This window comes from Manacus candei, unplaced genomic scaffold, assembly GCF_025592945.1.
Source record: "Manacus candei isolate 608988 ecotype Guabito, Panama unplaced genomic scaffold, ASM2559294v1 h1tg000023l, whole genome shotgun sequence".
NCBI classification, from domain to species: domain Eukaryota; kingdom Metazoa; phylum Chordata; class Aves; order Passeriformes; family Pipridae; genus Manacus; species Manacus candei.
This window is the reverse complement of record NW_026138071.1, coordinates 134,540-150,872: the sequence shown is the minus strand read 5'-3', so window position 1 is coordinate 150,872 and position 16,333 is coordinate 134,540. Positions and strand designations below refer to the sequence as shown.

Below are 16,333 nucleotides of genomic sequence, written 5' to 3'. Positions count from 1 at the left end.
CTTTTAGGTGTGCACTATATGAGTAGAGAAATCATATCAACTGCCTGCCCAGAGAGTGTGGAATTCCTCACTATCAAACTAAACTCACCAAGTAGCTTACAGTTTGTTAAACTCTCAATAGACTGTTTGTTTGAAGCTATCAGCAGTTGGACTATTTATCTTGAAATTAATTGATATAGTGATGACCTCTTCAATTTAAATGTCTGCTTTTCAATGCTTGTCTTTTTTACTTGTAATTAGCTGTAGAAGTACACATTCTACTTCAGAAATGTTTTCTTCAAGTGGCAGATGTTGGTTGGGAAAGGTGGTATCACCTGTGTTCTCCCTCCCTCTTCAGGTGCAGATCTTTTAACTCTTGGATAAACCGCTTGTTTATATTTTTTGAAAGCTTGTTCATGAATACTACAATGACATGGAACATATCTAGACTCTCTCACTCTCATACCTAAATTCAGCTGCCTAGCTAGCAACTGAAGTTTCTATCCCTGGAGTTTCTGTCCTTGCTTTCTAGTTTCCCTGTTTACTTGGGACCATCAGTTCACCATTCCTGACTCCCCAGTTTGCTACTGTTTGTTTTGGACCATCTTGATAAATTCCAGTCCAGCATTTGAGAAAGGATGAAAAATCTGGGTTTGATTTGATTAGGACATTTCCAGGGATCTTCAGTAGATGGTGAAACCCTACTCTGCAGAGAAAACCAGTGATATTTCAGGTAGCTCTACCAGGCATCTGAACTCTTCATGCACAGGTGGAGGTGTCCACTGCTGGTGTAATGAGCTGTGTGAGAGGTTGTATGATGGACCAAACAAGTCATCTGACTTTTTTGTCACATTTTGGAGATAGTTGTTTTTCTATACTAGTGACCTGAGTGCTGCTGAGCCTCATGGATGTGGTTGAGTTACAGTCTGTGTTTGTAGAATAAGGTCGCTGTGAAAATCTCCGGGTGATGACCAGTGCAAATCCCTTGTCAGTCTATTTGAATAATTGCCCTTGCTTTGAAAACTTCAGTTACAATCTCTTAAGTATTGTTCCCCATGGTTTGATTTGTGTTTTTTTAATTATTATCCGACTTACAATGAGTCTTTTACTCCACCCAGAAATACTTTGTCTTTCCACTGAGATGTTTTCTGTTTTACAAGTTAGCTCCCCTTGTACGTAGGTATCATTGCATTGTTTATGCACCTGTATAACCTTTTAAATTGAGAAGGAATGCAAACCTGTGGGATAAAGCAAATTCCAAATGTGAGTTCTATCAAGTAGCACTTGAAATTCATTTGGCTTCTGTTTATTTTCAATTTTCAGAATACTTGTCCTAGTTTTTCAAGTGTGTCCATTTTTTACCTGCACTGTCTTTATATAGCACTAAAGAGTCTGTATCCAAGTGGCTGATATTGACCTTGTCACAGAAGAGACAGAAACAAAGTAATCACAATGCTCTTATGGAACAGCAGTACCTAGAATTTTCAGTGTCATTCAAAAATATACAGAAGGTATTTGATTAACAGTGATGAAGGGTTCCCTGTGGTTGCTGAGAAACAGAAGTGGTTTCAAGGCTTAATTTCTATGTTCCATTATTTGTATTCTATCTTCTCCTCTGGCTCAGTTATCTTGTTTTTAGGTGCACCTTCATGGTACATAAAGTTTTTGCCATTTGTTCAGGGTATCATTAGACAAACACCTCTTCCTTAAGGATATGAGCTCTGTCAGGATCATGTCTTCTACAGCTGGCACCTGATCTTCTTAACAAAAGATTAGTTCGTGAGATCTCTTAAGGCATCAAAGCATAAGTACAGCCCAGAAGAACACAGAATGAATCTGCAAGGGAGAATGTGCAGAAGCTTTTCTATCTATCCATAGGAACTGGAAGGAGAAGGTGGCTGTTAGATGAAGGTACTTTTGTAGGTCACCTTTAAATCATTATGTATTGGAACTGGAAGAGAAATTCGCTCTCCTAAAAGAGGATCAGCAAGTGTGAAAGAATAGTTTGTTGTCTGAATTCATTACTACAACTCTGGTCTGAGGACCTACCCTTCTTTTCTCAAGGGGTCAGTACACCAAGATTTATGGTCATGATCAGGCCTAAAGGTTTGAAAAGGGAATATTAAATATCAGTAATGGTTATTGGAATAGGAACTACTGCTGCTGAAAGGTGACTGTCTAGTCAATTGAGGTTATCTTGCAGTGGTTTCATTCAACTACTCAATTACCTGATGCCAAGACTAATGTTTATGATATGATGCCTACACTTCATATAGCAAAGGTATAAAACACAGTGCCATCATGAAAGCTATAATTATTTTTCTTACATTGCCTCTCTGTAGGTATGAAAGTACATTTTGCAGGAGATCCTTGGTCTTAAAAAGCTTTTTCATGTGACAGTCAAAAATGTAGCAAGATTGAATAGCTGGAAGCAAAGATGACAGAAATTAAGATTAGAAATGAAGTAAAAATTGCAAAGGGTAACAGACAAATTCAGCAGAAACTTGCCAAGGAATAGTGTCAATTTTCACTTGTTTGAAATCTCCACTTTGGGATTACCTGTCTTTGCTGAAATAGCTTTCAATCTGTTTCAATGTTATAGTGCAGCAACTGCTTGTTGAAAATAATAGTTTGTCTTGTATAGAAAGTCAGAACGAGCAAAAAATGTTCTTCCTTTTGTTTTTAAATTGAAAGCAACTCTATGAGAACAAAATAATACTTGTGAATCCTTGTTTTATTTGATGGGCTGTTGTCCAGCTATTGGATCACATTGGGATAGCATTAGATTGAATCATTTTGCTAACAAACTCCTTCAGGTATTTTTGTTCCAATAAAATCTGCTTTAATTCTGTTGTAACCTGTGATTATTGAGTAAAAAATAATTGCTTTTATTTATCTAATCAGAATTTGCAAATAGAATTAACTCACAAAGGAGGTAACATTACTAGACACTGACATTAGCCAAATAATCTTAATAGATGTTGAGTGTATTATTTTTGACTCTTCTTTCAAACATGACAGAAGAGATGGTTGAGAAATTGTGTTGTTGTTAAATATCCACTTATTTTTTTGTTTTAAACCTGGAAAGGTTTTATTCGTATAGCAAATTGTTTAGAAATGAATTCAGTAAGATTTTATAATGTAATTCCAAAAAGACAAAGTGAGGGATGTTTATTTGGGTAAGTATATTGAGTTGGAAAGTAAACAGTGTGTATATCACTTGAGATAACAATTCATCATTTATTTTAGAAAAACCTTTTACGAGCTCTGAATCCATTCACTGTCTTACAGGAGGTTTACAAACCTCAGAGAAAATACAAACGTCAGAAGGGAGCTGAGGAGCTGCTGGATGAGGAATCGAAGGTTCATGCTACACTTCTGGAATATGGCAGGTGAAAGGCTTCATTTAATTCTCCTTGGGGTTTGTGTTGTGTGTACTATAAGCATTACATATAAAATTCAGATTGTGATGGGTTTTTTCATACTACTTCAGAAATGAACTATGTGAAATGTACTCCTGTTTGGTTTCATATTTTGTTTGCTTATCCTGTAAGTTCTCTGGGGACTGGACAGTCCTTATACGTGTGAACTGTTTTTTGTACAATGGGAGCCCAAGTTCAGACTTTGTGCTTTTAGCAGGGTATGTTTTTTAACATGGTTGTTCTTTGTGTTATAGAAGTGGCTTAAATTCATGATCCTTCTAGGTACTGTCAATCAATATTGTCTTTTTGCAAGCAACCCTCAGAAAGTGAGGGGAAAAGGAGCTGAAGTTGCTGTTGCCTCTTTTTATAGTTCTAATATGACTGTTACATCAAGAGACTGAGTCATTGTTTGGTCTTTACTTTTTGCAAACTCCCATACAAAGTCCAAGTTACCAAGGTTTTCACTTTTCCATTATCTTTGAAAGCCCCTCTGGTTTACTGAGAGCTCTCCAAACACAAAAAAATGAAGTTACAGAGCTTCTATTTGAGGTTTCTATTTCCAGTTTTTCTTTTCACAGTTTAGTGGTAAGAACAGCTTGTCTGCTGTCTGAGCTCTTCATACTTAATGAGTGCAAATGACATTTGAATTACATTTTGTATCTTCTGTGGCTTCTTCTCCCCCCAAAGCCATAGATGTTTGTATTTTTTGTTCTCACTATTTTGAGTGCCTTCCTTTTAACAGTAACATGGACTATAGTGTAATAGCTCAGGATTAACTTCCAAATGGAAAGAGGGCATTGCTTTTTCCTTTCATGAGCTTTACACGACAGCATTTTATGAAGAGTCAAGATTTGCAAATCGTGATGGAAAGAGTAGATGGAGTTGAAATCATTCTGTAAATATGCTCCAGTACTTGCTTATTTAGTTACCTTGAAACATTCCAAAAACTAACATGAATCTGGCTGTTGGTGCATATCTTATGTTGAAAACTGATAGAAATGTATTTGTGAAAGTTGTAAACAACAATCTATTTCCTTCATGTTCCCTATTGTTCTTTTAGGAGATATGGATTTAGCAGACAAGCAGGAAAAACAGAACAGGTAAAAAAACCACTAATTTAAAATACTCAAATAGTGGCAAGAATTGCATTGTTGGAGTGTTGGTAACTCTTAGATCTTAGAAGAAAACAGTAGCATAAACAGCTGTAACTTCCATTATTACCCTCTCTAAAAAAACTGCTAACTGGAACTTAAAATCTGTATTCCGTGTTTAAAAGAAAGAGGGGTTGGGTGTTGTGTTTGTTTTAGTTCCGTTTTTACTGTGAGGTAGTGACATATCCTGTCTGCTTAGTAAGCATCTTTTGACTAAGTGTTCCATAATGTGATCATTAATGGGTTTTTCTTTTTCTTTTTAAAGACTCATTCAGCTTGGTAAGAAATATTGTAGACATTTATTACAAAACAGGTTATCAAATGTGGTAGAGAAACATGATACCATGTCATAAATAAATCATTGGGCTTCTTGAAAAGTAGTATCCTTGCTTTTGATGATTATGAAATCTTAAAATGTCCTTGTCAGAGTATGTGCAGTGTTACTATTTACTATTAATTTGGCTACAAGCTTTTATCAGAGACAGAAATAATGAAAAAAATGCATTAAGCTTGTCATGGACTCAGCAATACATTGACTATATTAAGGTTGCCCTTCATCATCTCAGTATTCCACATACAAATTTCACATTTAAATTTTATAAATAGAGCTGTTTCCCAATCTAGGCATGGCTGTTTTCCCCTCGGAGTAGCTGCCAGGCTGCAGTCATGTTTATTGAGTTAATTTTCTTTCTTCAAAAACATTGTTGACTTTGGGATATTGTATATTAGGTGGTCATCATGATTGTTGTGGGAGTCTCCAGTAAGGCAGAAGTGGATAATGAAATAGTCGTGTTAGTGGTGCAATAGTGACTTAGAAATCAAGTCTATCTGTCACCAGCTGTCACTAATTTTGTGGTATGAGTTCTTCTAACTAAACCAGGCAGTTTTACACTTCTTATGTTGTGTGTTTATTATATCAGTATTAAGTTATAAAAATTATTTATGTAAAAAAAAAAATTCAGCCTTCTGCTATGTAGCAGACATCATGTTTTGGGATAGCTGGTTTTCTTCTGAGGTTGGTAGCTCTCAGAAGGCTGTGGGATAAGGAATCTTTGCACCAAATGTGTCCCTAGGAAGCCAGAAACACAGCTGGAATACTTGTGAGAAATCAGGGAGCCTTACGTTTCAGCTGACATGATTTGGAGTGTAGCTGAAATGTATTCATGAAAACAGAACGGCTACATTCCAGTTTTCTCCTTGACGTCTTATTTAACACTTTAGAAAACAGGAACTAGATATAATCGTGTCTTATTTTTTTCTTTAAAAGGCTGAAGATAAAAAAGCGGTGCTGCCTGCAGGGCTTGCAGCAGCAGGAAAAGCTGAGTCTTGTGATGAAGATGACCTTCAGGCAGCTGAAGAGGTGTGCCACAGACATAGTAGGCATGGATGTTACTAACTTGGGGGGAGGGCAGCAGTTATCACTGCCCAGTTGTTCTCTGGAAGAAGGAAAATTTCCATGGTTAGTTGAAGTGGCATTTGCTTCCCACAGGAGAATATGAAACCTGATGCACAGAAATGTTTGTAGGTGTTTAATACTCCAAAACTCAATTTTTGTTTTGGAATTGGAGCATTTTTAAAAGCTTGGGTTTTGGTTGACAGTGGAGCTGAATAATCTGAGGGAATGTGTACTGTTATAAGGAATTTTCTTAGCCAGCTCTTCTTTAACTTTCATAGATTTAGTGCCCCATTACATGCATTAAAATACACATGTTGTATGATACTGATTGTATAGATGTGTCCCTGGCAGAAAAAAGCTAAATAATAGAAGTTAAATTGTTACGTATAAATCTTCCTATTTTACTCTAGCTTCGCATTAAAACTCTGATGACTGGAATGGCTGCAATGGCAACAGAAGAGGTGAGTACCATTTAAAACTGATACAGCTTTGTTTAAATTATGGTTGATTGTGGCAGTTATTCCTAAAATCAGATTACTGATTCAGGTATGAAGTCTTGGAATGACTGCATTTGAACTTTCATAAGGAGAGTGCAATAAAAGATGGTTGAATTAGAAAGACAGTAATTTTTAGGAGGCTGATGCATTCATCAGTTGCCTTGAAATGGTAACAACAATATAAATTAGTGCCTCTTCCAAATGGTTTCTATAAGGAGAATTTCAAAGGAAAGACATCACTGTGCAGCTGCCCAAGATGCAGTATGATCTTACTTTATTCATCTTGTGACGTTATGCAGAGGAGGAATTGTTTTGCTGGGGAGAGTGGAGGAAAATTCTGTGCCTTTCAAGGTGCTTTTCAATACACTGATAAATAGTTAGAAACAACAATGTTGGTCTAAGATACTGAAAATACTGGATATGTAATACTGGGTATGTATCTTGTTTTCTTAATTGGTTGTGTTTAATGATATAATGGAACTTGTAGTCAATCCTTATATTTTGATTTCTGGGTGAGAGGAATAGGAAGAAATACAGTTGTTAAAAATTGTTTCTGTTTATGCTGAAGTCACAAAAGCAAAGGCAGTAATTAGTCTGCTCTCCAAGTTGATTGACGTGCTTTCTACTGAAATCCATTGTAGAATTCAGCTCTGTTTGAAAACTGTTTTTATACAAGCATGCAGTTTGAAAGGTGCATTCTTGCACGTGCCTGCATTCTTAGAGTTTTATTACTGCAAATGTAGAATTCAGTATAGAGATTAGAATCAAAATTAAGTTTCTGAAATCTGAATTCAAATTTGCTGAAAGGTTTTAAATGAGAAATTTCCATTAGCAAAGTTGACTTTGAGGGGTGGAATGTTTCCTGGACTTTTCTTCTGATTAGAGATTTTTACCCAGTGTAAAAATTTTATAAATTTCTGTTAAAATTAGAGCTTGTGGAAATTGTCATGTAAAAAGTACAGGCAGCTCCAAAACTCCAAACATATTCTTGACACAATTGCAGGGAAAACTGACAGCAAGCACAGTTGGCCAGATTGTTGGACTCCAGTCAGATGAGATCAAGCAAATAGTGTCTGAATATGCTGAAAAGGTAAGTGTCACCTGATTTCGTTTTACCACATTGTGTTCAATAGCTTGTTAATTTAGGCCTTTAGCTTCCAGTTTAATTGCCATAATTCTCTTGAAACATGCTGCTTCATTTATGCTGTGGATAGCACCAAAGCCAGAATTCAGGGAAGTATTTTAAAGAGATGTATGAGTAATTTGAGTTTAAGCAGCTGCTTAAATGTTTTTGTGAAGGAAGAAGGACCCGAGTTGGTACCTATACAAATTACAGGTCTAAACTCTAAATACATTTTAAAATGCTCAGTGTTTAGCACAGAAATACAGTTCTGAGGGCCTGCTCAGAAAAAAATCTATTCCTCTTCCACTCAGATTTTCATATACTGAGATCTTGCTTGCACTGGGCTCCAATTCTGTCATCCCCTGGGTCTCTAGTTTTGAATCTTGTCTCATCAAACCCAAACCTTTGTTGCTTTAAGGAGTCAAGGCAATTAAATGTGCACATTCGCCCCATTTATTGTGTTCAACTGTGATTGTTTTTACTGTAATGTGAAAAGAAAATCTGGCTCTTCAAGCAATTAATCCATACAATACATCACTGCCAGATATGAGTTATAGGTCACTCTTATTTGTCCAATAGTTTTCTCATATTTCTTCCCTTTTGTTGACACATATGAGGTATGGACCTTTCCCATTTGGGAGATAAACCCTATAGCTCAACAGAGTCTATAGCAAATTCCTGGCCTTTCTTTATTATAAAGAATTGGAAGAACAGAAGCCCAAGGGTCATATTTCAATGTTACATTTCTTCTGTTCTGCGAGAAGGCAGCAGAACCTTGACTATTATAGTAGAACAATGATTAATACTCTGGAAAGTAAGAACTGATTTGAGTCAAACCAAAAATAGATCACTTTTCAAAACTATTGGATGTGATAAAACAAAATAAATTTCTGTGCACATATTCATGCATCAGAAAAAGAATCAAGGATGTTATCAAACAGTTTATTGAAGCTTCAGCAATGTTTGGATATAACGTTAATAGTTTTAACCCCTTGTAACTAAACCCAGTCTGAGGAATGCAGCAGTGCTTATTTGTCTACCAGAGTCTTAATAGAATCCACAGGCCCAGTGAAGATAGCTGACAAACAAAATTCTAGATCTGATGTTGCCATGTGCCAGGACCTTTCTTACAAGAGGCATTTTTGCAGATGATCAATGCATACAGTTTTCTGCATTTGCCCCTCCATTCTGCTGCTGTGTTAACTTACTGAGTAAACTGGAGGGAGGATTTTGGTATCATTCCTCACTTTCTAAAAATACTGACAGAAAATCGTTAACATGGCTTTTATCTGTCTATTCATCACCAGCTTTCTAAGGCAAATTATTCAATTATTATTCAATTATTTTGATTTTACTGAGAATTTACAACTACAGTGATCAATAACAAGTGATTTTGCTAGGAGTAGAATAGGAGCAAAACCTTCTTCCCTGGTAAAGTGAGAGAATGACTAAAAGTAGAGTAGTGCTGTGTCAAAACTACCTCCTTCAAAAATGCCTGAAAGGAGAATACTCTTCAAGAGTTTTAGGTGCTGTTTGCAAGTTACTTATATCTTAAGTTGACTCAACATATTTTAGGATTTCTAGAATCCTATATCAAAAACTTTTATGCTCCCTATACAGTCAGTAGAAGTATTATACAATGAAATTTTTAACCTTTTAGTTTGGTTAGGGTTTGTTGTTCAAAGCAGATAATAAATTGGATATTTTTATATTTTTTTGGCTTGAGGAAACACTCTAAAACCCTTGTAAAGTTCTATAGAGTAATGTTTGAATTCTTTAATTATTAGTTTATAGCATATATGTGTGAGAGTCTCATAATAAAGAACAACATTAATTGCAGAAGCTTTACATATGAACTGTGGGAGACAGGCTCTGAAAGTCTAGAATTAACCATGTATTTTGGCTACCAGTTTTTGAGCTGCCATGGGTTAGTGATCCTCATGCGTAACTAATAATGTGGTTTAATTTATCAAATTCTATCATACAAAATGAGGCTAATAACACTTCATGTTCAACTAATTTGAATTGGCTAAATCTTTTTAGAGCAATTGAGCAGTTGCAGGAAACAGGGAAGAATACAGAAGTGAATCTATACTTGTTAGTGGTGGGGATAATGTGTGTTCACAGAAAAGTTGAAGGATGTATCCATGTATCCCTTTTTTTCACGTGTAATTGAAGTTCATATATCAAGATAGAGTAGCAAATTGATAATCTTAAACAGTCAGAAACATTAGTGCTCAGATACAGGTTTCTTAAACTGTGTTCAAAAGGCAGCTGCTGCTCCAGGCAACAACAAGGTCGAAAGCAAACTAGCTCTTATGCTTTGTGCTGTCTTCCTTCTGTGCTGAAAGATGGATTTTTCTCCACAACTTGGAACCTAATTCCTCAATAACTTTATAGTGTTGCTGCAGAGTGGATCCTTAGCCCACTATGACTGCATGAGGCTTATCCGTGGCTTTTTCATTTGCAGACCAGAAGGATTTCTCTGCAGAAACCTCTGCATTATATTGATGGTTATTTCCCATTTTCAAAAAGCAAGCTGTAACAGTTCATTCTTAACACATGACCTTTTTTTTTGTACCAAAACTGTACTGTATGGGGTTTTACTGTTTTTGAAAACATCAGTCTTGGACTGGTTTAGCTCATGTTTTTTTCTCTTGCACTTCCAGTTTTCTCAATTGGCATGTTATGCATATAAGATATGCTGAATGTATGGTGAGAAAGATGGGATCTTGGAATGCATGACAGGATGAGGGAATGTGATTTGACTAAAGAATGAGAAAAATAAGTGAGTCTGAGTGTGTATTTCTTGAATAGTTGTGTTACAGGTGTTGCTTATAGGCATTTTTTCCTTTCCTGACAAAGGGAGAGAAAATATGTGAATTGTTGGGTTAAGAAGTCAGAATTGGTCTTTTTGTGTTGTGGATGTAAAAGTACAACAAATCATTAAGCTGCTCTTCAAATTGAATAACATAGAAAATGGTGAAGAGTAAGACAGATTTTGCCTCTTATTTTCATTTAAAATTAAGCTGTTTACTTGTATGCCTAAAGTGGAACCAGGACCAAATATGAGTGAAGAGTATGTCATACTTCTTGCAGCATTTTGGGTGATTATACGTTGTAGTGGTTGTCAATATTTGGTGATTATTCAAAGAGCACTTAGTATTGAAGTCTTTGACAGACTGTAAATTAGCACCTGAAGTACTTAAAAATTAACTGGTTTTCTAATGAAATATTGGAAAATGGATTAATTGAGAAAAAGAAGTATGAGTGCATGAAGCAAATTACCAAAACAGAGGACTTTCTAAAGTTACAAATAATTTCTAGGCAAATAATCCCATAGACATCAGGCTGTCACAGGATTTTAATCATTCTTTTGTCTACTGCAAATATACAATTTCTATTATAAATGTTATTTCTGGTAAAGAATGTTTCTGTCAGCTTTGCTTTCACTATTCAGAGAGAATAGGAGACTGGATCCAGATTGCTGTCTTCATTATGTATTTATGAGACACTTCCTTGGCATTGCAGGCTGGATTGAGTAGTTCTCAAAGACTGGTGTCAACAGTACATGTGCACACACAAAAAACATTTACCACTCAGTGGGTTTTATCTACCACACTGAGTATGTTGTTGTCATTCAGCATCAAGATGCATCCAAGCCTCTATTTCAGAATCTAAATACACTATTGTTCAAGGCCTTTGAAAGTCCTGGATCTGCTTACTGGGGTGTAGAGCATCTCCAAGTCAACAAGCTCAGTAAATATCATGGCTTAAGGTAGTTTTTAGCATGTTTATATTTTTTCTGTTTAAGGAATCTACCAGGTTTAACTGTAATGTTGATGCCAAAAAATTATGTCTGTCTTCTAATATACTGTATTATTTTCCACCTGTACCAGGACACTTGACTTAATTTTTAGTTTACTTTACCTGTAAATTTTGGAATATAATTCAATTGTTCAGCTACTTCCTTATCTTGGTGTGAGAAAAATTGGTAAGTCATTCTTTCTGTTGGATAGTGGGGTGCAGTTCTAGATAAGAAAAGTCATAGATGTGTCCCACTTTGGTATTTCATGAGCTTCTGAAGAAGCAGAAAGCAATGTTGTGAGGTCCAAAAGGCTGTTGTTATGGTTTATTTTAGCAATCTGAGCTTTCAGCTGAGGAGCGACCAGAAAGGCTTGGAGCTGCCCAACAACACAGAAGGAAGGTAGCATCTCTGAACAAGCAGATTTTGCAAAAAACCAAGCTCCTGGAAGAGGTGAGTATTGTGTGTGTAATAAAGAAGAAAACTCTGATAAATGTGGTTGGTCACAAAGTTGTTGCTATCCAAAAAAGATTTGCAAGCTATCTTCTGTACCGGCAATTTGTCATGCTGAACATTCATTTCAGCGTCTCTGAATGTCTTGCTTGCACATTTATAACTAAGAAAATGTGGCTGGTTTTATATTAAAAAATTGTGTAGCCCTGTCTGTGAGGAGGGGGCTAGCTAATCAAAACATGCTTTTCCTCTTTTTGCGTGTCTTTCAGGGAAAAACAGAGAGAGTATCACTGTTTGATTTGTTAGCTACAGTGTTGAATGTGCTGTTTTCACAGTTTTAAGAAACAATTTAGGAAGTTACTCTAAAATATGTTATAAATTACTTTTAGCACTTCCTGTCCTTTATATGAACCAGCTTGTCTCACCAAGGTGGGGGTTTTGCTGGTTTGTTTGTGGACGTTTTTGCAAGTTACTACTCAATTTTCATTTTCACATTTTTTTAAGGAAGGAAAGGCTCTTGAATTTGTGAGTGATGTTTTTTTAATATCTATAACTAGGGGCAAGTATTCCATTATTCCTCTATTTCAACCTACTTATACTGTTGCCATTTAAACACAGAAAAGTGTAAGTGGAAAAGCTATGTCATTACTGAAATGCTGCTTTTAATTATGCATACCGCTGTAATCAGAGCCATCTTTAGCTTGCAGAATCTGATGAAAACATACTGCATCAGAGTCAGTAATTGGAAGAGCTTGCCAAAAAAATAAATAGTACTTGAGGAAAAAGAGTTGCCGGTGACTCCTGTGAGTGATGCTCTGTCAAGTACAGCACTGCTTTAGCAGCCTTCATCTGCTTTTTGTTTTGATTTGCTCTGCTCTTGTCAGTAACGCCTTAACCTTACATCTTAACTGGTTTTATCTGTTCAGTGTTGGGTTACAGGGGCTCTGATAGATAGGTGTCTGTATGAGACATTTTATGAGACGGTGTTATGTTCTGTCCTACAAACAACAGAGGTAAAAGAAGGGTAGCTTGGAAAGCCTTGCCTTCTATGGGATAGCTATGGAAGCACTGGATTCTAAGTCTTCCTGCTCAGCCACTTACAGACTTAACTCATTTATTTATTTATAAAATTAGAATAAAATAGTCTTTAACAGTGCAATAGTGTCTTTTATTTAAAGGTTGTTTATCCATTGAAGGCTTAAATCTCCTTCAAGTAAAGCATATGCTGTGAAACATTTCTTGAAGTCTCTGACTAACTTTCAAGTGATGCTAAGTTTAAATAAAACTGGAGAAATAAACCTATGCACAACACATTTGAAAGATTAATTGCCTATCCTGTTCTTTATTTCTCGCTTCTTTTTTCCAAATTAATAAAAAGCTTTATTAAGAACCGGTGCAGGTTCTTCTTGATTTATTTTGCAGAAAAGAAGAATTTTGAGGGGTAGAGTATGACAGTGTTTTGACTGGTCAATATTAGAATGCATTTCCTCTGGAATTTGCCAAACTAGTTTTGTTCTTCTTAAACTGATGCATATCTGTTCATGTTGCCCTCTGGCATACCTATCTGTTAGAAATAGCATTTTTTTAATTGTCAATAACACTACAATTATTGTTTTCACTATATCTTGAATGCAAACTATGTCCATCACAATTCTTCTTCACTCTAGAGGCAAATATTAGAAAGTATTATGATATACTATAATTATGACGTTATTTTATATAATGAAATAAAATATAGGTTGTTTGTGTTTTGGGTTTTTTTACTTGAGTTTATATTCTTTTAACATTTTGGTAATATGAATTTTCCATGTCTGTTTATGTCAAACATAACTTTGGTGTCCTGTCAGGATGATGGCTGTCAGTAAGAAAAGTATTGACACTACCTAGCATTTAAATATAGGCTGAAGTGTCGGGCTTTCAGAATCATAGTATGGATTTACAGACAGTTAAATCCTGGTGGATTCCTGTGTTTGATTGAAGTTAATTTCTGAAGTAGAAACACAAATTACAAAATGAGATGTTTGGAATTTCAGAAGTGGGGAATTTCGGTGTATCCCAAGTCATTGCAGTACATTTGTGTCACACTTTAACTCTTCTTTTAAACCACAAAGGCTGTAGGACACGTACATGTGAAGGGACACAGAGATGTAGGGTGTGTGTATATTGTAGAATGGAGACAGATGCAGGCACTTGCAGCATGTGCTCTGAGCAAACCTGTTCCAGGTAAGAAGCTTTGTTGTCATGATTGGCAATGATGTAGCACTGTCCTGTTATAAAAGAGGGTAGACTTGCTCAGGTTTAATTGAGTTCTAATTACAAATCTACAGGTTTTGGTTGTGTCCAACAGCTCACAACCATCTGTAGTTTTTCTCCATCTGTAGTCATACTGGAGGCATGCTCAGTTTGAGGGTGTGTATTTTCTAGAACACTACATTGCCCTTGCATTCCCTTGTGGGCAGTTAGCTCAGGCTTAATTTTGAGGAGGACAGCCTGGGTACAGTTGTGGAGGAGAAGTGGCACTAGGAAATGGCAACAGCTAGCTCAGGTTTCAAAAAGTGCAGATGTGCACTAGCACAGCTCTCCAGCCGTGCTGTTCCCTTGATCTTTCTTGCCTAGTTGAACAGTAAGAGAGGCTGGTAAGTGAGCCCAGCAGTCATGGGTGGCTTTTGCAGCTCTCCTGTGTTGTGTAGTTATGATCTGGAAAGCAGAAAGGATCCATCAAAGTCTGTCTGCAGCCTCATATACTGAAGTGTTCAAAAGCATTTTGTCTGTAGCAGATGACTCTGATATTCCAGAGAATTTGAGCATAGTCTGGCTCCTGGATCAGTAATACAGAATATGTCTGTTAACTAGATATATGTTGTGGGGATTACGTTTTCATGCCTTGTGCACGCAATTTCCTTTGCCAGTTTCCCTGGTATATGAATGAATGTATTTGCTTGTTTTCCATGTGCTGTTGAGAATCAGAAAGCAGTTTAGGATGAGGAGGAACCCTGGTTGTAAACCACACAAAATTGGTAGAGTTCTTACTTCATTACGGATCTGCTTTGAACTGCCAAACAAACTTCACAATTCACAGGAAAACTTAAGTATTTTCTAAGTCTTTTTTCATGCCATTTTAACAGTTGAGGACCCTTTAATTCTATGTGGCTTGTTTTCAGTACATAACAGTCTCAGTGCTGTTTATACGTGGGGAAAAAATGTACTGACAGCTGTTAGCCAAATATACTCCTTTTATCACTTTAGTAAAGTAAAAATTTCCTGGCTGAATTTCTCTTACTACTTGCCAAAGGCAGTGTTTGAAATCAGTGACAGTCAAGACCCCACCTTTTTAAAAATGTTTATGGAGTTCCAGCGTCAATAGTGTAGTAAGTTTTGGCAGGATTTCTCATAACAGATAGCTCTTTAATCTTTATGTCAGTTTTCATGAGATGTGGACTGCAGGCTTAAAACTTTTTCAATTAGTTAGAATCCAGTCTATTGGTGAATTATTGGTGAAAAGTTATGAAAAACAATTAAAAAGGGTTTTTTTTAATATAAATTAAGCTTTGGAAAGGAATGAGTGGAGCATTAAATCACAGCTCTGTGTTGTGAACAGCAAACTAAACCAGCATGAAGGGAAGTGAAACAGAGCTACATGTGTGGTTTTTGTTTGCTCACTTCTGCTCCACTTTTGTAACGCATGGCCCGTTTTTGTTGTTACTATTGGCAATGTTATCTTAAATCATAAGGACTTTAAAGAAGGATGCTCTTCTAAAATTAGCCTCTGTAAATTATTACAAGTGAAATATCCGCTGGCATTTTGCTAACTACCTTCTTATTAGACTTTCCATAGTTACACAAAAGAAAACCATAAACCAGCTTGCTTATTTGGTATGGACATGTGGTATACCCTGACTTATTTGGAGAAGTACAAAATGGGACTCTCTTCTTAGCCTGGTGTGAAACTAGGCTGGTATAACCAGGCTAAATAAGTTCGAGTAATTTCACAGAGTTCTGTGCAATAAGTTACCCTTCTGTTGCCATATATTTTGTACAATCTGTTGTTTATTCTGGGACTTTATCTGGAAGGTCACGTGGTAAATGTTGCTGTCATTAATTAAATATTCAATCAGAATTCTTGCAATCAAATGCTCTCGGAATAGCTGACAAGAAAAGACTGTCTGTGATAGTTGACCTGTTGTTTAAGAGACAGTCATGAACAGCTCAGATATTGCTGTTCTGCATTACAGGTGTAATTAGTGTGAATATAGAATCAAAATCTTTTCTTTCTCTTTCATAACAGTTGCAAGCTAAATGTACTGATCTGCAGGCAAAATGTACCGAAGCAAAAAAGACATTAGCTGAGGTAATCTTTGTTTGTTTTCCTGTGTGCTGACTGTAGCTGAAATACTTTTAAGAAGTTCTGTGTGTGAAAGAATGTATTAAATGGTGAAGGTGTTTGCCAGCTTAACTCACTAATCCCATGGTGTGGGAAAGCTAAGTAGCATGACTCATGTGTGGAAGT

At 36.2% G+C, this 16,333-nt stretch overlaps 1 protein-coding gene across 1 annotated transcript in view; it reads left to right on the top strand.

The window, feature by feature from the left end:
- The window catches only part of CCDC93 (coiled-coil domain containing 93), a 39,226-nt gene that overhangs the window by 9,034 nt on the left and 13,859 nt on the right, over positions 1-16,333 (top strand). Inside the window, exons 7-13 of the mRNA XM_051788070.1 lie at positions 3,271-3,371; positions 4,462-4,501; positions 5,820-5,912; positions 6,359-6,409; positions 7,449-7,535; positions 11,710-11,826; positions 16,112-16,174. Of these exons, the coding sequence (XP_051644030.1) occupies positions 3,271-3,371; positions 4,462-4,501; positions 5,820-5,912; positions 6,359-6,409; positions 7,449-7,535; positions 11,710-11,826; positions 16,112-16,174 (552 nt within the window). The remainder of the gene's footprint in view (positions 1-3,270; positions 3,372-4,461; positions 4,502-5,819; positions 5,913-6,358; positions 6,410-7,448; positions 7,536-11,709; positions 11,827-16,111; positions 16,175-16,333) is intronic.